The sequence below is a fragment of the Diaporthe citri genome, assembly GCF_014595645.1.
Source record: "Diaporthe citri strain NFHF-8-4 chromosome Unknown scaffold_3, whole genome shotgun sequence".
Lineage (NCBI taxonomy): Eukaryota > Fungi > Ascomycota > Sordariomycetes > Diaporthales > Diaporthaceae > Diaporthe > Diaporthe citri.
The window spans coordinates 5,151,389-5,172,143 of record NW_025064848.1 but is presented as its reverse complement, the minus strand read 5'-3'; the positions used below and the strand labels follow the sequence as shown (position 1 = coordinate 5,172,143).

The 20,755-nt window shown below is 56.1% G+C and overlaps 6 protein-coding genes across 6 annotated transcripts; 3 read left to right on the top strand and 3 right to left on the bottom strand.

The window, feature by feature from the left end:
- INS49_008933 (uncharacterized protein) lies at positions 1-3,853 on the top strand (the record flags this gene model as incomplete). The annotated part of the gene is made up of 8 exons (XM_043169670.1): positions 1-19; positions 275-377; positions 433-968; positions 1,031-1,065; positions 1,164-1,302; positions 1,929-2,708; positions 2,774-3,070; positions 3,267-3,853. 8 exons carry the CDS (start codon positions 1-3, stop codon positions 3,851-3,853), a joined length of 2,496 nt encoding a protein of 831 aa, XP_043027350.1.
- Positions 3,854-4,561: 708 nt separating this feature from the next.
- On the bottom strand, positions 4,562-7,360 carry INS49_008932 (uncharacterized protein; the record flags this gene model as incomplete). Its single annotated transcript, XM_043169669.1, has 1 exon — positions 4,562-7,360. The coding sequence occupies one exon, from the start codon at positions 7,358-7,360 to the stop codon at positions 4,562-4,564; it is 2,799 nt and encodes a 932-aa protein (XP_043027349.1).
- Positions 7,361-10,269: 2,909 nt separating this feature from the next.
- INS49_008931 (uncharacterized protein) lies at positions 10,270-11,817 on the bottom strand (the record flags this gene model as incomplete). Its single annotated transcript, XM_043169668.1, has 1 exon — positions 10,270-11,817. One exon carries the CDS (start codon positions 11,815-11,817, stop codon positions 10,270-10,272), a length of 1,548 nt encoding a protein of 515 aa, XP_043027348.1.
- Positions 11,818-13,389: 1,572 nt separating this feature from the next.
- INS49_008930 (uncharacterized protein) lies at positions 13,390-14,439 on the top strand (the record flags this gene model as incomplete). Its single annotated transcript, XM_043169667.1, has 1 exon — positions 13,390-14,439. The coding sequence occupies one exon, from the start codon at positions 13,390-13,392 to the stop codon at positions 14,437-14,439; it is 1,050 nt and encodes a 349-aa protein (XP_043027347.1).
- Positions 14,440-16,079: 1,640 nt separating this feature from the next.
- On the top strand, positions 16,080-16,394 carry INS49_008929 (uncharacterized protein; the record flags this gene model as incomplete). The annotated part of the gene is made up of 1 exon (XM_043169666.1): positions 16,080-16,394. One exon carries the CDS (start codon positions 16,080-16,082, stop codon positions 16,392-16,394), a length of 315 nt encoding a protein of 104 aa, XP_043027346.1.
- A 167-nt stretch (positions 16,395-16,561) lies between these two features.
- INS49_008928 (uncharacterized protein) lies at positions 16,562-18,403 on the bottom strand (the record flags this gene model as incomplete). The annotated part of the gene is made up of 2 exons (XM_043169665.1): positions 16,562-16,784; positions 16,881-18,403. The coding sequence occupies 2 exons, from the start codon at positions 18,401-18,403 to the stop codon at positions 16,562-16,564; spliced, it is 1,746 nt and encodes a 581-aa protein (XP_043027345.1).
- Positions 18,404-20,755: the final 2,352 nt, after the last annotated feature.

Here is a 20,755-nt window from a genome sequence, read left to right as displayed (position 1 = left end):
ATGTGTCCCGAATGCTCAAGTATGTCGGTGGCGCCAAATGGAATGGAAAAAGGACAAATGAATTAGATCTTCTGTGTGTTATTTTTCCTAGCAACCTCGTCCCCAAAGTTCCACTTGATTCGAACGGCACCCTTGCGTGTTTAGTCACCTGAGTTGCGACTGGATTCAAGACCAGCCTACTCCATAATCCTAAAAGTCCAGAGAACTTTGTTTGGTGAAGCCTAGAACAACAATATGGCGTTGCCGAAGACCTATTAACATGCCGTCTTCAAAGAGGCGGGAAAGCCCCTCACGATCGAGACGACAGACCTCAAACTCCCCGGCAAGGGCGAGGTCCTCGTCAAGGTCGAAGCATGCGGCGTGTGCTTCTCCGACATGTTTGCCCAGAACAACATCATGGGTGGCGGGTTCCCTCTCGTTCCCGGCCACGAGATCATCGGCCGGGTGGCACGGCGGGCACGACGGCCAGTGCAAGGCCTGCAAGAAGGGCTGGCAACAGATGTGTGACAACCAGGTCGTCAACGGCGAGACCAAGAACGGAGGCTACGCAGAGTATTGCATCCTCCGCGCCGAGGCCACCGCGCGTGTGCCCGAGCACGTGGACGCTGCGGCGTACGCGCCCATCCTCTGCGCTGGCATGACCGTCTTCAACTCGCTCCGGCACACGAACCTGGCACCAGGTGACACGGTCGCCGTGCAGGGCCTCGGCGGGCTCGGCCACCTGGCCATCCAGTACGCCAGCCGCACGGGCTACCGCGTCGTCGCCATCTCGCGGGGATCCGACAAGGAGAAGTTTGCGCGCCAGCTCGGCGCGCACGAGTACATAGACGCGGGCAAGGAGGACCCGGGCCAGGCGATACAGCGATTGGGGAGAGCGAGCCTTGCGATGGCTACGGCACCGACTGCTGATTCCATTACACCTTTACTGAGCGGGCTTGGTATCCTGGGCAAGTTGCTCGTCTTGTCAGGTACGCGAGACGCAACCACATTGATACTGATGAAATGATGAGCTGACATGCAGTGCTGCCAGTGCCGGGGGATCTCACTGTGAACACCGGTGTAATGGTACCTTGCCCCATCCCCTTTCTACAGGAGTCTCCGTTGCGGCCGACCTGAGATATGCACATGGATGAAACATGCTCATTGCTAACGCGAGGATTCAGCTCAAGTACGCAGTCTCGGTGCAGTGCTGGCCGTGTGGTCATGCCTATGACTCTGAAGACACTATCGCGTTCACGGAGCAGCAGAGAATCAACTGCATGATTGAGAAATTCCCACTCGTCAAAGCGAATGACGCCTTCAGTACGTAATGCACCAGGAAGCTAACCCCCTTATCCTGGACTGAATCTCTTGCGCATCTGCTTGAGAACATGCTCGCTAATTCACCTCTTCTCTACAGATGCGATGTTGAGCGGCTCAGTTCGTTTCCGAGCAGTCATCACGATGGATTAAGGTAGATTGAGGCTTGCTGGTAAGAGTGTTGCTCAGAAACTCAGATACTTAGCAAAACATACTAGGTATCAATACACTATCCTCTCCCAGCCCAGTTGAGGGTTTAAGTATATATTGTGAGACAAGAACAGTCACGCGATAAAGGCAGTGTCTAATGTAAATTTCCATTTTTGCACCTGAGCCTATGTTGGAGTAAAGAGGAGCTGTGTCATGTGCAATACACACCGCATTGATAACTGTGGTAGGGTCTTTGAAATAGGTATATATTCTTACCCAAGCATACTATATATTCTGCAGAGGAATATTCTAACTACTAAGCCTGATGATTTGCTCTTATAGACAACCTATTAAACCGGGACCGCCCCCCCCCCCAACCCCCAACCCATCCGAACCCACCCACCGGAGCTCACAACTCCATGGAAAACCATTCATCGTTGAATTCAAAGTGATTCATTCTCGGCTGCAACATCTCCAAGCTGTGGAAAGAGTCGACGGCAAGGGCAAGATCCAGAGGCAGAAGACGTACAGCCTGTACGAGGACGATATTGAGGTCTTTTATTCTGCTGTAGACAAAATTCAAGACCAGGTCGTCGTTGGCGCATACGTGTCCTTCTTCGAGCTCGGGATGGACTCTCTACAAGTCCTGCGGATGACGACGGAGATGCGTGTACAGCTTGAAATAATGGGCGGCTACCCACAGCAGAGACTGGAGAGGTTGTCGCCAAAATTCATCTATGCGCATCACAGCCTGAGCCGGCTGAGTAGCTTCTTTCTTTGGCCATGTGGTGATGCTGTCAAGGAAATGTCCCACCCCAGGGGCAGCAGCTATCAGAGCGGAGGATCAGCTTCTTCTTCTGAAGACATACCCCCCACGACCCAGATGCAGACGATTCTAGATGAGTACGCGGCAGGACTGCCGCATCCCAGGCTGTATCATCCAGGAGAGAGCCCATACCATTCGACATCAGCAGATTCCCAAGCGAAGAACATGACGGTCCTGCTCACGGGCAGCACGGGCTCGCTGGGTTCATATCTACTAGAGGAGCTCTGTCACAACGGTCGGGTGTCCAAGATCGTCTGTCTAAACCGGAGCCTGGATGCCGCGAAACGACACGCTTCGATGATACAGTCGCGAGGCCTCAACGCGCTTGATCCTTCCCGAGTGCTTTTCTACAAAGCAGATCTTTCCAAGAGACAGCTTGGACTTGCGGAAGGTATCTACGAGCAACTTCTCCGGACTGTGACGCACATAATACGTGAGTACCAGAGAAAAGAGAGGATAAGAATACAGACTGACAGCATGGATGGCCTGGGATTCTAGACAACCAGTGGCCCGTGAACTTCAACTGGTCCCTAGCGAGCTTCGCGCCGTACATAGCCGGCGTGCGTAACCTCGCCGAAATGGCCCTGCATTCCAGACACGACGCCTTCCTCCTGTTCGTCTCGAGCGTCTCGTCTGTCGGCGGTTGGAACAAGAGCGAGGCGGGGCAGAGTCCGGCTCTGCCGCCCGAGGATCCCGTCAGCAACCTGGGCCAGTCGGCCAACATTGGCTATGCCCAGTCCAAGCTAATCGCAGAATGCCTCCTCGACCAGGCAGCCGCGAAGTCCCGTCTTCGATGTGCGTGTTGCCGCGTCGGCATCGTGGCTGGACCTGTCGAGCGTCGGCAGGGGCTCTGGAATCCCCGCGAGTACATCCCCTCGGTAGGTCTAATTCTTACGGATGTGTATAGATCTTCCCTTCTTGAATTCCGAACAGGGTCGCGTCGTGTCTGACACTAGTGCGTGCATGCACAATGCGCGCTCATAGATAATAGTGTCGTCATCGCACATGGGCGTGTTCCCTACCAGCTTTCCATCACGAGACCGCATCGACTGGATCCCCGTCGACAAGCTCGCGAGAGTCCTGGTCGAGATCATGCACTGGGCCTCGTCGGCCACTGATCGGCACGGGGATTGCGCCGCCGCTGGAGCACAAGTGTACCATGTGGTCAACCCACAGGTGCGGTCATGGGAAGCGGACCTGGCACCTGCCATGCTCTCCGCCTTCCGAGCCGGGAACTATCCGGTGCGAGGTGTCCCGTTTCCCACGTGGGTCGACGAATTAGCCCGCGTCTCGCAAACGTACACGTCATCCCATGACGGCAGTGGCCAGGGGGGACTTGGCAGTGAGAGCGTGCTCTTGGAGCGCCGTGTTCCTGCCATCAGGCTTCTGGACTTCTTCCTCGACATAGCTGCTGGGGACGAGCGCGAGAAATGCGAAGAAAGATCGCGGGCTCTAACGTCAGAAAAGGCCGAGAGGGCGAGCAAGACATTGCGAGAGCTGGGCGCAATTAGGAGAGAATGGATCGATAATTGGCTAGAGCAATGGGGCATCAAGTCGACCTGGTTGAAGTTATGTTAGCAGGATGGCGCCCTGCTCGCATGTGAGTTTAGCGTATTGCTCATATAGAATAAACACGGGACAAATGTGGTTGAGAATGCCCTGCCCATTCATTTCTCTCGACTAATTAGGCACCTTATTCATCGGTGAAGCCACAGAAAGTATAAAAATCCCCTGGAAAACAAATCAACCCAACAAATGACTTGAAACGGCGATATAAAGCCCGCAGAAATAAAGTATTTATATTTCAGCTTTTCACATCAGAGCAAGTAGTGTGCATTGGTGTACATACTCATAAGATTAGAATGCATTCTTTTCTAGTAGGTATCCAAAAGGCCTGGCCCAGTTTTACAGACATTCTTCCAATGTGTCCTGCCTCGGGGAAGTAAACGATGATATCAACAAAGAGAATTCATCAGGTCACCGCCCTGCGCCATAACAGAGCCTGATCAGAACGCACAATATCTTGTTGGTACACATTGTGGAATACAAGTCCCAGATATAAGTAGGCATTAGTGAATAGTAGAACCGTCATCAAACCGCGAGGAAATTATAGGAGCCTCCAAAGAATGGAGAACGACAAAGGAAATCCCACCATTTATATCCAATTTAACCACCCAAGTCCAAAGACCCACTCATAACACGCCCACACTCCATCAAGACCAACCCGAAGACGAGACAAAGTAAACAACACATCGACCTGACAGTCTCCCAGAGACCCCCCCCAGTCTATATCCAGATAGGCGTCGGCCGCCCAGCAGGCCGACTCTCCGAGTTGGGCCTCGTCCTGGGCCGCGAGGCCGGCGCGGGCGGCAGCACGGCCCTGACCGTGACAGCCCGGCGGGGGGGCGCCTCAGGTTCTGTTGTCGGGGCCTGGCCCAGCCCCTGGCCGTGGCTCTTGGGGGCCACGCGCCTGTTCTTGAGCGCCTTGGCCCTGGACTCCTGGTCCGCGCGCACGACGACGACCTGCTGCTGCTCTTTCTCTTTCTCCTTCACCTTGTCCCTATCCTGCTGCTCGCCGGCGCCATCGCCATCAATCTTCCTCCCCCTCGCAGGCTCAGCAGGCAGCACAGCAGAGACGCGCGCCGCCGCCGTCGCCTTGACCAGCCCGACGGCGTTGGTCCCGACTCCTCTCGCCCTCGCCCTCGCCCTCGCCTTCCTTGCGTCACCGGCATTCGCGCCGACGGACGAGCTGCGCGTGACCGGCGCGGCCTTGGCGGCGTCGTCTCTGACGAGCTTGCACACGCGGGCGCGCTGCTGCTCGAGCTCCTGCTCGGCGAGGCGGATCATGACGGTGAAGCGGCGGTCGTCGAGGCGGATGGTGTCGAAGCGCAGGGGCGGGATGGAAGGGGGCAGCTCGCTGATGAGGCTCGTGTGCTGGCGGCGCTGCGGGACGGTCGAGGTCGCCGTCGTGATTATGGACGAGGACGTGTCGTCCAGGAGGTCGGCGGCCGTCTTGCTGTTGTTGTTGGCGGGTGAGGACTTTGTCTTGCTCCTGTTGATTTGGACTATGTTGGCGGGGGAGTAGTTGGTCAGGAACATGACCTGGCTGCGGTCTTGCTTTTTGTTCTTGGTGGACCGGCTCCGCCCGAGGGTGCGCGCGATCGAGCTGTCGATGCTCAACGGCCGGGTCTCTTTTGATATTGGTAGTGGTGGCTGTGGCTTTTCATCGGGGGAAAGTGGCCCAATGTGGCCAATCTTGCGCGAGAACTTGTCCATGATGGCCTCGTTGCGTCTTGTCGTGTGTCCTCCTTCGTCGGATGAGTCTGCGTGGGTGCCTTTTGAGGTGTCGTGTCCGAGTGTCATGCTGTCAGGTCTGGCCTTCTTCTTGGACAGTCTCCGGTCCAGCTTGTCGAAGATTGCTTCATCCGGTCCGGAGTTCTTCTCATCCTCGTCGGGTAGTGCCACTGGAGCAGGCGGGAGCAACTTCGGTGACTGGCTTGTTTCCTCGGGCATGAAGGGATTGTTAGAGGCCATGGGTCCCTTGGTCTTGTCAAGTTGGACCTCCTTGACGATACTGAATTCCTTGAGTGTATCGTCGCGGGATGTTGAAGTTGTCGACGTGGACAGTCGGCTGTCGTTCACATTAGACCTCCGCATGGCACTCCACGAGGTCTTATTCCCGCTCTTGACAGGCACTATCTCGCCCCAGACATCCTCTCTCGTCTCTTCACCCTGTTGGCGGACTCCGATCTCCTCAAAGGTGATCGCAGTCACCTCCTTGTCCGACGGGCCCCACGAGAAAACGGAGCCCACAAGGCTGTCCCACCACGCAGGCATGCAAGACCTCGACGACTTCTTCCGCGGCATCTTGGCGCGCACCACCCTGGCCGGCAGGCTCCTGTCATTCTCGTCCCTGTCCATCACGTCCTCCTCCTGGACGATGACAATCTCCTCGACCTTGTCGATCGGCTTCTCGTCCCGCTGCCGCGCAGCCCGCTTGCTCATGACCTGGTCCACGAGGATCCCGTACGCCTCGTCGACGTTGGCGTTGGACTTGGCCGAGACCTCAATGTAGGCGCAGTTGGGGCCGAACTTGCGCGCCAGCTCCTGGCCCTGCCGCGCAGACACCATCCGCGGCAGCCTGCCGCCGTTGTCCTTGAGCCGGTCCGTCATCGACGCCACCACCAGCACGGGGATCTCGAGCTCCTCCGTCGGCGGCGGCAGCGGCGGGAGCGTGGCCCGGCGCTCTGGTGGTCGCTCCGGCGGTCGCTCCGGGGGGAGCGGATACATGTGTGCGTCGACCAGGTCCTCCAAGGTGAACGGATTTGATTCGCGCACTGATGAGCCGTGCGTGGTGTCGACGACGGTTGACGAGGCCTGGCTATACGCGCTTGATGTCGTCCGGAAGCTGAAGGCACTGTCGCGCCGTTTGTTGGATTGTGTACCCTTGCGGTTATCCCACATCGAAGCTCCGCGTCTCAGGCTTGCATTACTATCCACCTCCCTGATGGTCGGCAGCTTCCTGTCGCTGAGTGACATCGGGCCCGATATTACAAGGGGTTTCGGCGTCGGGCTCTGCTCCGGTGTGGAGGGGAGGTCTCGCTCGTGGATCATGAACTCGGCCCTTTTCAGCGCAGAGCCCTCCACGACGATGCTAATCCGCTTCAGCTCCCCCTGGTAGTCGAACTGGTCGTTTTCTCGTCCCTTCTTCTCATCCAGGCCATTAAATAGGGACACGCCGCTACCTGTTGGAGAGTTCGGCATGCGCGGGAGCTCCTTTTGGGACAATTTGGTCGAGCGTGTTGATTTGGACCGCGGCATCCCAGGGATCGCGGCGGCAAGGCCGTCGAGGATGCCGACGATGTCGGTCGTGAGCTTTTTCTTGCGGCCAGTGTTGATGATGTCCTCTACGACGCTGCCGTTGACCCATTCGAACGATTCCTTTGACCAAGGGTTGAACAGAAGCATCACAGCGTCAGACTGCTCCAGCAGCTTCTTGCGTTGGACTTCCGCTTGATGGGCCGAGGAGGAGGAGGTGAGCGTGTCCTGCCTTGAGATATCGTCTGGGCTAAAGGGGTCCATCATGCTGCTGGTCTGTTGACCAGAGCTCGGGAACTCATGAATGATGAGGTGAACTTCGCTTCCACCAGGCAGGGCCACGTGCCGATGGCCTCCCATAAGGTGAGCGCCTCCCGAGACACAATGAGAGAACTGTCGGAGAGTGTACCGCATCTGGAGCGAGGTTTTGCCAGACCCCGGTGGGCCCAACAGAAGGATTTGGATGTCCTCAGCATTGCCGCCAAGTGGTGCTGGGGCATTCTTGTTGAAGATTGGTTGCTACTCAGCCATACATGTTAGCCACTGCCTCATGCATCCCTTTCAAGCATATATCACAAGCCAGGTGCGGCAGAATGAACCACAAAATTGAATACATCAGAAACACTGTAGACATTGTTGAAACTCGATGGATGCTTCTGAAGATGGTTGGGAAGACTGGGAAGTACCATACCCATTTCTCCTCGTCCGACGAGGTCGACGACCAGATATCGCTGCCCACCATGGCCACACCTTTGAAACGAAAAGATATTATTGATATGGAAAGAAAATAATGTATTGTAAGTTCAGGTATCAAACCTAGTAATTAGGACAAGAATAGTATTGATCGGGTAGTCCCCGTTGAGAATCGCAAAGTAGGTAGACTAAACAAAAAGAGTAGGGACTGGCAAATAGTCGAAAGTCCGCATGTGCACAAAGGAATGTCGTAGCAGAATCAAGGAGAGTCATCAAGCCGCCAAGCGGGCACCGATAGATCCTATGTAAGAACTGGCATGGCACATGGTCGGACGAAGCTCGACGCCGCAAGGGCGATGGGGGCAGACAACATAAGGCAGAAGGTTCGAGGCTTGTTCTGGTGGACCAAGGTATAAGTCCAACTTGTAACAGACGAGAACTTTGTCTGCCAACTCCAGTTTCCGTCTGATGCAGGCGCGAGTAGAGAGAACGGATGGGCGGAGGAGGGTGGGGGCTGGAGCCCACGGGTGCTTGGATGCGGGTGAAATACTACGAGAGCACGTTCAGGTACGTATCGAGCTTTGGCGAACAGATATTCTAGGTGGGCAAGGCAGGAACGAACTTGAAGAATCAAGGCCCGACAAGGGACAGGCCAAGGCCGCTTGCTCTCACGACGTGGGACGAGCGTCACGACGAACTCCTGGGGCGGCATAAGGCGCGCGGAAACGGCCCAAACAGGAAGTGCGGCAGCGGATCATTGAAGGGGGATTTGCGAGGGTGACGCAGAGCGCGCTAAGCAGAGAGAAGGACCGGAAGCTGTTGAACCGCTTGATAGAACAGCAAATCAAGGCGTGGCATGGCCATGACATGGCCATGACAAAGACAGCGCGCCGGAGGCTCTCTTGCTCTCTGCCTTGCGCATACTATCCTCCCTCCCTCTCTTTCTTGGTCTGCCTCTTCCCGTGCGCCCCGTCCTTGGGAGTTCCACACCAGGAAACCTTCTGGCAAGCGTTAAACCTTGAGGCCGTCACAAGGCCAATCGGAAGGTTGTCGTCGCGTTTCGAGTCCATCAGGCCATCACACGGGGGGGAGGGGTGCGCGGGCGCCTGGGGGTGGTGGGAGAAGACGTGAGTGGTTTGGGCATCCGGAAGGGCAGAGACGCGGCGGATTCCAAAACCCTAGCCAAAGGCAATAAAAGCTGTCATATGCCTTGAATATGCAGAGCCCCCGGCACCCGCCTTGGCCTCCGCAATAAGGTTCGGTCTGTGTGGTGAGCGCCGGCTGGGGTGCCCCGGGCGCGTTTGTTCCCCCCGGGCCTGAGCCGCACCTTGGGAGGACGACGTCCTAACAAGCTAACAAGCGGGCTGGGGCTGCGGCCGTCGTTGACACCTGTCAGCCAATTGCCATCGGCTTCATCCTAAGTCATCCGGGGGCGCTGAAGCTCAAGCGGAGGGTAACAGGAGGCGGAGAAATGGAGCACGGCCACCCCGTGCCAGCCTCTGAAGAGTCAATCCTGTGAGATTCTCTGCACTCATTAGAGAAAATCAGAGTTGCTCACAGACAACGTAAAGGTTCGCGCAACCGGCGAGTTGTCCTGTCCTGCGTCATGCGGATCTCTGGTGGCATCTAGGGCCGCATCGCCGATGGATGGCACAGCAGTGACTCGTTCATCTTGAGCCAACCAACAGTCGCATGGACTATCAGACAGATTTCATCGGCCGGAGGTTTCATCAGAAGTCACTCCTCCGCAGGGATGAAAACTCTCCCAGTTAAGATGGGCAGCGTTGCGACGCCGCAAAAAGAATAAAAAGAAAACCCAAATACTTCCTTCTGCCTTTCGTGCTACTCAACCACCGATCGCCAGAAGCCACGGTGTCATTAGCCAGTTCGTCGTGCTCGGACACTCAGGAGCCTATCGCAGACAGTGTTTGGACAGCTGCTGATCATGCCGGGTGCTCCAAAGGGCGCGCGGTTGCCGTCGTGATGGGAGAGATAGCGAGGCCCGAGGGTAGCGCCGGGGGGAGAAGGGACGAACAAGCACGCTGTGACGCGGCTTTTAAAAGCAGACGGTTCTGCCCTTTTCTCCGCGGTCTCTTTCCGAAGTCGCTCAGTGGACCCTTTGAAAACTCGTTCACATGCGAGTCCCGAGGTCCAAAAAAAAAAAAACAGAATCGTCCCAACTGCCAGTTCAGTGTCCCCGGTATTTCTCTCCACGGTGGAAAATCAGCAGCTTGACGACGAGGTGCCGAGGGTCAATGGACCAGCGTAAGAGATTGCACAAAATCAAATAGAGCCTCCCAGTAGAAATAATTGTTATTGACGCCAGTAAATGATTCAACGCCTTGCTATGCTCACCCCAAAATCGAGTCGTGAATATTCCGCCGCGCCGTTCAAAACGACGCCATGAGATGAGACCAAACCAAACAGCCTCTGGAATCCAAACATTGCTTAAATGCTCCTTGAATGCTCCTTGAATGTTTCTACTATAAGTGCCCCGTCTTGACCGTCTCAGGGTCCGGCTGCACCTCCCGGAGCGGCGCGTGCTGGGCGGCAGGGTCCGCCTCGGGCCCGCCGGGGGAGGAGTCAGCCCCATCGACATTCTCCTTCATGATCTCGTCCTTTCGCCTCACGGCGGGCCAGTTGCGGTTCTTTCGGGAGTTCTCGCCGGCCTCCCTCAGCCACCTCCTCCACTGGGACGTGCTGGGCGCCGCTCCGCTGCGCTCGACCCACCCGGTGCTCTTGGTCTCGCGGATGGCGTACCAGAGCGTCCTCGTGAAGCTGGGGTAGCCTTCCACCCCGCTGTTGTCCGCGCCACCGACGACCATCCTGTCCGAGTTCTTGGCGTCTGACGGGGTGATGTCGTTCCACTCGTAGCGGGACAGGTCCCAGAAGTACCGCCGGGGCAGCATTCCCAGGAGCCAATAGACGCCGTTCAGAGCGATGTAGCTCCCGCTGATGAGCACCTGCGCTTCGAACCGTGTGTTACCGAGTAGGACGACGCCCACCATGAGCAGCATCGTTCCCATGGCCATCAAGAATCGGTACGTCTTGGGCCCGACATGGTACTCGCAGTCTTCTGTCCCAGTGTAGAGCTCCCGGGCCACCTCCTCGGTGCACTTGACCAGTATGAAGGCGCCCTCCCGGGTGCGGATCATCATGTCCCCCGGCGGGACATTCGTGGTGTGAGGTGGGCGGACCATCAGGCGTGGGCGCCACCACGAAGCATACCCGACGAGGGACCCCTGCACTGAGATGATGAAGATGGCTATCAGGGCGTTTCCGTCCTTCCAGTACGCCGTCAGGCCAAAGATGAGCATCGTCAGGACGAAAGAGGCAACTGTGGCGACGTGGATAGGGCTGCTCCAGGCAGGCGGTACCGCAGGGCGAGCGGTAGGAGTCAAGGTCGGGTTCGCCATGAAGTCGGTGACCTTCTCCTTGGCTGTGCGACGCCTTTTGATCCCCATCGTCGGCTCAGGTGGATGGTCCCCCTTTTCCACGTCGTCGTCAAATCTGACGCCCTTGGCACCCTCACGCGTGTCCTTTTCGCAGGCAGCCTTTTCTGACGGTGGTCGGTCTACGCTGTGCTTGAGAGCAGCCGATTTGCCCTTTGCCGCCGAACGGTTCCACAACCTGCCGGCCCAGGAGCCTCTCCTGGGTGGTGTCCCCATGCCATTCGCAAAGACGTCGTCCCTGTGCTTGATTTCAAGGACTTTGAACGAGTAGGGTGCCTGGTCGTCGAGGGGGTGTATGATGTTGGCAAAGAAGCCGACGGAGTCTAGGGCGACGCCGTTGTGGACTCCGACCATCTGCGCGTTGTAGGTGGGAAGCCTGGTGGGCCTCTTGGACTTCAGAAGGGCCTGAGGAGCAGGCAAGATGCGTGGCAGCAGGCACATAACGGAGGCTGTGATGGGCTGGGCATGGTCTTCCATGGACGACTCGCCAATGACGGCGAGAAGAGTGACCACGTCCAGTCCCCAGCTATCTTTGGAGACTGGAAACCATGTCGCGACCGGACCGTCGCTGTCTGCCATGATGACGATGTGAGTGAGAGCGAGATTGCCTGGGAGTTGGAGTCCCGCTCTCGGATGGCTGGCTGCGATGAAGCTGCTGATATTCGTTATGATATCAATTGGCAGGTCGTAGAGGACTTGCCGGCCTGTCGGCCTTTAGGCTCAGCCGAGCTGGTTTGGTTGGTTGGTCTGCCGGCTGTTGGCGGCGTAGTGTGTTGCGGTGGCTGGTGTGACCCAATCAAAGGATCGCCGTTCAGCAAGGTCAAGGAGCCGGAAGGTGAGGGAGCATCCTGGCGACGCCATGATTATATGGGTGCAATTATTAGTAGCAAGGCCGCCCATCCTGCCGCCCAAGGTGAGACGGGAGACAGCTTTCTTGATCCTCTCTCGATCCCCAACAAGCCGCCACTGGGCTGCGGCGGTGAGAGTGTTTGCTGCAAGGACTGCGCAATTCTGGGTTCTGTGTGCCATTGTGAAGGGCTCAGTTGGGGGGCAGTGTGGAGTTTGCAATCCACAAGGACTTGAAGGAATGCCATCCTGGCGCTGTGGCACAGCATGCATTGAAGCGTGTCGATCGTCCAGCGGCTGTCCTTGAGCGCGTCCCCGTCCCCTTCCCCGTCCCGCCCTGGCCCGCCCGGCTTCAGCCTCAACAAGCGGACCAGGCCCACCCTGCACTGGCGCTAATCGGGCGGCTGCAGCGTGTGCAGTCCTTTTATGTAGGCGCACCAGCAGGCGGACTCGACTCAGTACCGTGGAGTCTGTTTGTACAAAAGTCGCGCACACAGATGGGGTTGAGAGGTTAGCGGCTGTAGTGGTAGTCTGGAGTAAGGTGAAAGAGTGCTTGACAAGCGGGCCAGAACGAGAACCCCACACGAACGGCCGAACCCAGTCGACCGTTACGGGTGAGACCGTTTATCCCAACAGCGGACACCCATCCCTTCCACTCACCCATTGTCTGCCAGGGTTGGGGTCATGTCAGTGAACGGACAGAAGGCACAGATATTTTAGGATTGCAAGCACTGGGTCGTCACTGCAATTGATCAATTGTCATGCCGATTCTGTTTCCCTCAAAGTCCGAAGAAATTTCTGCTACTACTCAGACACAAATGGATACTATATCAGTCAGGGCTCATTGCAGAAGACAGAGAGCAGTGCGGACGTCGAGCTCGAGTGAACACAAACCCTTGGTTAGCAGGCCAACTATCAATATAATTGCTTGGAGGAAATCAGGTCAAAAAATATTATATTTACATCATTCTGAAATTGACATGCACCGAAGGAGGAAACACCATCACCCCTTCCCCTACCTTGTGCGGTCCATTCCTCACGAGATGACATCTGGATCATCCCTCTATCGCCTGCCTGTTTATTAGGCTGCAGCGTTGTCTGTTGGTCGGTTGTAAGCACTTTGATTTGCTCACACAGAAGCCGATGCCATCAACAGCCTGCAGCGGATGACATCATACAGGCTAGAGAATGAGAATACATGCATGCCTTCCTTGCCTATCCAGTTTCTGTTCAAGTTCCTGCCCATCTGTCAGGGTGAGCCTCAATGCCCCACGTACGACAGCCAGAACGTCTCCGGAATCCAGAATGAGCAGTGCGGAGGATAAAACCTGGCAGACTATCTTCGAGGAAGCCCGTTTTGATCTAAGAACACGCATACAAGGCTATGAGCTCCTTCTGGTCGAATACCAGACCCCTCTTTTCCGCAATGAGTTGCTTGACGCCATCAAATTGCACGAGGAAGCCATCCAGCGCCCAGATCCCACACCTGCGGAACGCGAGCGTGTTGTTGACCAGCTCGACGTACTTGACAAGATGGATGGCCGGCTTCATAAACATTGGAAGGAGCTCCAGAAGAACATGAGCTTTCGGATAGTCCTTCTGGCCAGCATCGCGGATTTTCAGAGATTCTTGGGTGCATGGTTAATGCTAGAGTATACCGGGAAATGCATAGTGAAAAGCCACAACTGGGCAGTTGGGCTCGTCAACACGATTGACGACGTCGGCAGCGGTACGGGTAGAATCGACGAGGAGTTCAGCCTTTACCAACAAACTTTTGTCCGTCCCCTGAAAGAGATGATGTTGAATCGAGATCACGTCGAGGGAAGAATCAGAGCCGCGTCAGCAGGTTCAACACACCCAGCCGGCGAGATTCACCGCATGATCGACCAGTGCGACTGGCCAAATCTAGCTGCCGCCGTGGTAAGCGACCGCGAGCTTGCCGCGACCCTGTTCGGCGCGAAGCAGGTCAACAAGGATATCTGGAGCCCTCAGTTTGGCAGGTCCGTCCTGCAAAAGGTCGACGACACGAGGGACAAGTACTTCGCGCAGCTCTCGACCACGACAAAGTACACGCTCAGCAGGCGCGCAAGGGAGCTGTCGGCCAAGAAGGCCGCACGCGCTGCCCGCCAATCTTCTTCAACTCATTCATCCCCAGCCAGTGTTCGGAACCCAGAAGACTCATCAGCGGTGGCCGCAGCCAAGAGCGTCTACAGCAAGGTCGTCAGCGGCCTCGGACTCGGGCGGACGGTCCCGAGCCTCAGATCCTTCATCCACCGTGGCACCTCTACAACTTCTCCCGGGGCCAGCTTGGATTCAACGACTCAGCTGATCGGAGAGAAAGAAAAGGCTGGCTGAAGGCTACTTTCATTCGGCATCGGTGTGTAGAGTATGCCCCATCTATCCAGATAAATGGACTCGGGTCTGAATGTTGTTGGACGTGTTCTTCCGCGAATGCATCTTGATTCGGTGTTGATAATGTGAGATATCAAAAGTGCCCAGGGGAGCAGGGAGTGCGGTACGGGATTTGTAGCCTGGATTTCGGTATTAATTCAAGGGCAAGCCGGCGTTATTTGGGATTGACTAGGACATGTGTCTTAGAGCATATGAACAGTCCCTCTCTCTGCAATTCAGCTATCGCTTCGGAGTGCTACTTTTTGAAACCAAAACAAGCTACAAAGGAGCTGTCGGTGCTGTGTTCGCAACCCGAGAATACACCTACTAAGTCACTTGCTCATAGTATCCGGACAGCACTACTCATCTCCCGGCTTCCCATGATCATATAGAACAGTAGAAAAGCACACTGTTGTCAGTGACTACTAAGGTTTAACACGTCGAAAGTTGAAAAGGCCCGAGAGGATGAACACAATTCCACAAAAGAATGACTTTTGATGTCAGTTCCATTTTGCGTTCCCTGCCTAAGGTGTGAGGATATGGCAGTAACTTCTCAACTAATTGCAACAAATTCCCCTTTCGGCCTGTGAAATTTTGAATAGGCCGCGTTTGCGGCCAATCATAAGTGGAAAACGTTCTCAGCTTGTTTCTGTCATGGGGAAAGCTTTTCACTCACGCTTTAGGGGCTGACCTTGCGGTGCTTCAGTATGTCTTTGGCCGGGGCTACGCCTGTTCCAAGCCCGATGGGATGAGGACACAATCCCCAGAAGGTTCTACGGATAGTTACATCACCATCGCCACTTTCCTCACCCACCCGCTGTCACGAGGCTCCGTCCATGTCGTGAAAGACCCGAAGGGTGAAAATGTCAGCATTGGGACCAGCCGCCGCTGTGGTTTGGCCATTGACCCAGGAAGTTTTACCAGCCCTCTCGACATCGAGGTCACGGCACGCCACGTCCAGTTCGTCGCAAAGCACCTGAAGTTGCCACAGAGCCACCACTCGCAGGCTATCTGAGGCCTGGCGGGGAAGCGTGCCGAGGGAGCCCCAGCCCCCGGTAGACTGGCAAGCTTGGAGGGGGCCAAAGAGGGAGCCTATCTGTAGTCTCTCACGCCCCTGCAATTTTGGGCTTCAACAACAAAGACCCCAGGCTGACATGTCGATCCCGCAGGTTTGTCAGAAAATGTCCCTACGGCATATCATGGTGGATGCCATCTCTCCGCTTCCGAAAGATGGAGACCTCTGGTTGGAGACGAGCACCACCAGCCACCGAACAGAAAGCTGGGAGTGCTGAAAGAGGCATCATTAGAGCGGTGAGGCGTTTTGTAACGGCACTCATCAGACGAGGCATTAAGTCCACATCAAGCCTAGGTAAAAGATTTCAAAAATGGAATAAACCAACCCGCGCGTCCTTGCAAATGAAAGACCGTTGGATAGGTTGGAATGTATTGATGTTTCAGACAAACAAATTGTCCCTCATACCTCATCATTCTTCCTCAAAATCCAAGTCTCCCACCCAGCCGCCGCTCCAGGCGAAGGCGAAGGCACAGTAACTGGCGAGACAGCAACAGCATTCACCCTATCCCCAACAGCCGGGCCAGCCGCGATGCCCGCGGCATCAAGGCCGGGGCTGTCAGCGTACACGGCGTCCAAGCTGGCTCTGTCAAGGCTCATCAAGTCCGTGGAGGCGGAGCAGCAGCAGCAACGCATATCCACCGTCGCCGTGCAAAGTTGGCGGCACGGGCCGACCAGCCAGCTGCCCGTCGACGCGCCGTGTTTGCCTGAGCACTTCCTCGTCTGGATGGCCAGCCCCGAGGCGTGCTACCTCCATGGGCGGACTGTGTGGGCGAACTGGGATGTGGATGAGCTCAAGGCCCAGGGGGGAGAAGGTTTGCGGGCGGATCCTAGTAGGTCCACCTAGTGGTGTCTATGGGTGGCCATTTCTCACCGTTAGAGGGGTGGGGGACGGGGTGTGGGCCAGCTAGGTCTTGACATTGAAATGTGTATGGGCTTGTAATTTCTCTCGAATAAAGTTGGTATAAGCTCCTGGTAAATGGCAGAACCTTTCTCCCGATCTATCAATAAATTTTAAGTAACCACCTTCTCATCAATTTCAAACTCCCCAAACTCCTCGATCGCCTCATCCAGAAACCTCTCCCACCGCGTCTCCCATGCCCGCTGCACATCACGGTGCTCAGCGGGTGACAGGCAGGAGTGGTCGAGGCTCCACTCGATGAGCTGCTTCCAGCCGAACAGGGTCATGTCGGGCTTGCCGATCATAGCCTGGTAGAAGTCATGCGAGAGGGTTGAACTAAGGTGAATAATAGTTAGCATCCATCATCATAGTAGTATCGAGATCCGTTGGGGTCGCGGAATACTTGGGTAAAGTGGGTGGAAATAGACTCACTTAAACAACGTTCCATTATCACTGCTCACAGTGCAGTGCACATTATTAGCCAGCATGCCATACATGGCATGCCCTCCAACTCGCGGCGTCAGGCCCAGCACCTCATTGGAGATGGGACATAGCTCGACGCACACGCCGGCCTTCTTCATGCGCTCCATGAAGTACGGGTGGCGCGCAAGGGAGAAGCCGTGGCCTATGCGGCGCGACCCGAGCAGCAGCGCGTCAAGGATGTTATCATCCGTCTCAGAGCCCGACTCGAGCGTCTCTCCGCAGTGGAAAAGGAACGGAATCTCCCCGACGCCTGCCTCATTACAGTCTTTTTTGAACTGCAGGAACTCAGGCACGAAGGCGCTGAGCGGCTTGCCCTTGCCCTCCTCACCCACCAGGTCGAACCCAGCTATCCAGGTGGGCCATCGCTGTTTGAACCGCAGGCACTCGGCCAGCCCGTTGGCAACCTTTTCCTTGGGATAGGACCGCGGGCAGCAGTAGATGATCTTCATGCCTGCGAAGTAGGTGTCGCCGCCCGCCTTTTCCTGTTGGAACCGCTCGACCTCCTGGATGATCATCTCCATGATGCCGACGTTGTCGATCTTGCGCGTCCCGTCGTCGGTCCAGACCTGATTCGTGTCCATGAAGTTAGGCCTTATCTCGGCGTACTGGATGTTGTCGCTGACAAAGTCCTCTAGGCACCTGCGCGTGTACTCGCGGTACGCCCTCTCGTAATTGAAGAGCCCCTTCATCATCTGCGTCCGGGCGTTGAACTCCTCCCATGCGCCGCTGACTGTTTGTGGCAGGTCATGTGCCTCTTCCTCCCGGAAGACCAGCTTCTCCTGCAGCCACTCCAGGGCGCCTGCCCCGCGGTAATGCTTTGGAAATTCTTTGATGAATTCCTTGAATCTCATGGGTGTGCGGTCCTTATAGCTCTGGTCGAACAGGTTGCCTTTGCTGGCCGTGAGGTCCATGATGGAAAACTGGATCCTGCATCGTCTGTACCGTTTGGGATGATCCTCGTCTGTTGTGTGAAGCGGTACGTCACTGGTGATGTACATCTGCTCCATCTCACTCGCGATGTCAAGCAACACGTTGGGCTGCAGACATGCGTTGAAGTGGATGTGTAGATGGGCGCCCTTGGGTGCCCGCTTGGCGAGCTTGAAGACCTTGGTCTTGTCGATGAGTGCCTTGTTGGATAGGAAATGGTCACCAGCGAAACGTGGGTGTAATTGCCCGGTGACGCCTTGCCGTGGCGGTTCCTTTGCATAGACATTCTCCTCATCATGGCGCTTGAGATTCTGAAGGATGCGATTTACGCGCTGCTCTTTGGTCGATGCGCGGCTGGTGCATTTCCACTCGAAGCCAAGAGCGGCCTCGCGCCTCTTGAGCTCCGCGCGCCTCTTCTGGTAGTCGCCGTCTAGGCTCGCAGGAGGATGGCTGGCAGTCTCCAGCTTGTGGTCGATGATATGGTCAAGAGGGGCGACCGTGTCCCAGTCATGAGGCTCTGCCTTCTGTGCGATTTTCCTCACCATCTTGCTGCTGGGCTGGGAGTCAGCTGGGGGCCCGGAAGTGCGTCGTCGAGGAAGGATCGGATTCACAGGTTGAGAAACTTGATGGTGAAGGCTCTCGGCCTGGACCTTCTCTGCAATTTCGGGCCCATTCTGATTTATACTGCAGAAGATACCCATGGGCACAGTGGTCGGGGCCGGCTGGGGCTCAAAGGCGGCCGAGTTGTTGGGCCGTGGCGGGGGCCGGGGCACAAAGGCGAAGCCGTCCGTTTGCACTGGTCGTTGCAACTTATGTTTGGGCAGACTAAAGGCGATATGAAACAGTCCAGCCAACACAAAGGAGGCTCTTCACAAACGTGAAGATGTTGAGTTAATGTGTAAGGGAGCGGAAAGTCGGTGAAAGCAGGTGAGTTGAGTCGGCAGCACTCTATGTCAGATCGGTGAAGCCTTGCTTTGTTCCGTGGTCAGGCGGGAGAGCAGTCTTGTCGGCGGTGGTTTTGGTATTTCATCAGCTCCTGAAACAAAGATACGAAGGGTATCGCGATGCAGGCGTGTGTGAGTAAGTTGGTCGCGTTGAGGTGAGTCGAGGTGCAGGCGAAGGGGGCCACGGCCAGGACCAACCAAGGGGCAAACCGTCCGCTATGTATGTACCCTCGAATGTACGCGCATGCGGGTGAGTAGGTGAGCGAGTGGTGTTTCCAGAAACGGTGGGCCCGTCTTGGATGGCAGTTGGGGGAAGGGCCAGTGGGGTGAATGAGCTCACCTGCCTCCAGAAGTCCAAGCCAAGAGGCAGGCACAAGGCACAAAGTTCCGGGGGGTTGGGGCGACCCTAGGCGAATCCGCCGACAGGGGGTCAAGGTGCCAACGGCGGCTGCACCTTGGGAAAAGGTGTGGCTCAATCAGTCAAATCATTCACTCGACTCGTCTGCCATTAATCTACTACGATGCGCCTCGTCTCGTCGCATCTTAGTCTTGTCCAATCTTGCATGGCAGGGCGTAGCTCAAACGTCGACCCGACAGGATGGGAAGCACAGGCACGTGCTCGGCTGCCTCACTTGCCTGACATGATAGACTGACTACACTGCTCTTCTGAACTGCTGGCTGCTCAGCTGACGACTGTGTCTCCTTGGGCTGCGGCACGACACCAGTGCCTGGTTACATACATGTTATCTGCACCATATCAAGCTCAACCCTGTGTCACCAGGCTATCGTCGATTTCGTTAGACATGGCGAGCCCACTTGCATGTGCTCTCCCAGTTCGACGAAACCGTGATCACCGTCTCCACCGACCCTACATGCCCCCCGGCGACACGCGCAGGCCCATCTTTCCAAGAGAATCAACATCACCACTGGTGCTGGAAATCCCATCCTGTCCCTTGCATCATGCATCAGCAGTCGTATTGTCACCTTGCACTGGGCATATCTCTACATGCGCATCAGCCGCCCGGGTGAGCAATCCTTCGACTGACCAGCCAACAGCCAGCACAACACAACAACCCGCGATATCCCAGCCCCAAAACCACACCAACGCTTCTCACCTCTTCCTTTCTTCCTCCTCTGCTTCCGCCCCGTCCCCAGGATCCACTCCAGCACCGAGAGAGCCGCTTATGCAACCGTTGATCATGGGTCCCCCGAGAGACCCGCCGTCGATGTCACCGTCAGTCCTGCAATAGATACCGCGCAGACCCATTCTCTTTTTACACTTTCCTCTCGCCCGTCAGGCGCTTGAACAAGCGCTAAATATTAGGACTATCGCGGCCATCGCTCAACCGCCTATGCGAACTGCGCATGCAGGGCCCGAACTGTGAATATCTCTCTTCTGCCTCCTGGCAAACAGTCACGGGTTGAAAGGGGTTGCGACTGCGGTGCCATCTGTGGGGCTCGCTTAGCACACTACAGCCCTTGGCCAGGACCCAGCCACCGTCGCTACCTGACATCCGGATTGCAAGCAAATCAGCACACGGTGTAGCCGGCCTTGAAGTCCGTCTTGGCAGGCCCTTCCGAGTATACCAAGACCCGTCGTGCTCCGGAACGCGGCCGAGGCCGACTGACTCTACGCCGACCAAGAAATCAAAACGAAGGGTTATGTCATTGTTCCAGTACTTATCAGGCTGACTACAACGTCACGCTAGGAGAAATCATCTACTTATCCTCTTCGTATTGACATATCTACTCAGCTTACATCTACCCAGATAGAATTTCTCGTGTTTTGCAAGTTTAGAATACCCAAATTAGACATAGACGCCTAAATATCACACTAGTGAGACTTCGTGATGCGGAAAGAATACCTCGCCTAGGCAGACTGTCCCACTCTTCCCCAAAGAATGCCCCAGGCAGATGGCTGTTTGGGGCTCGAAGGATGTAGACAAAGTCTCT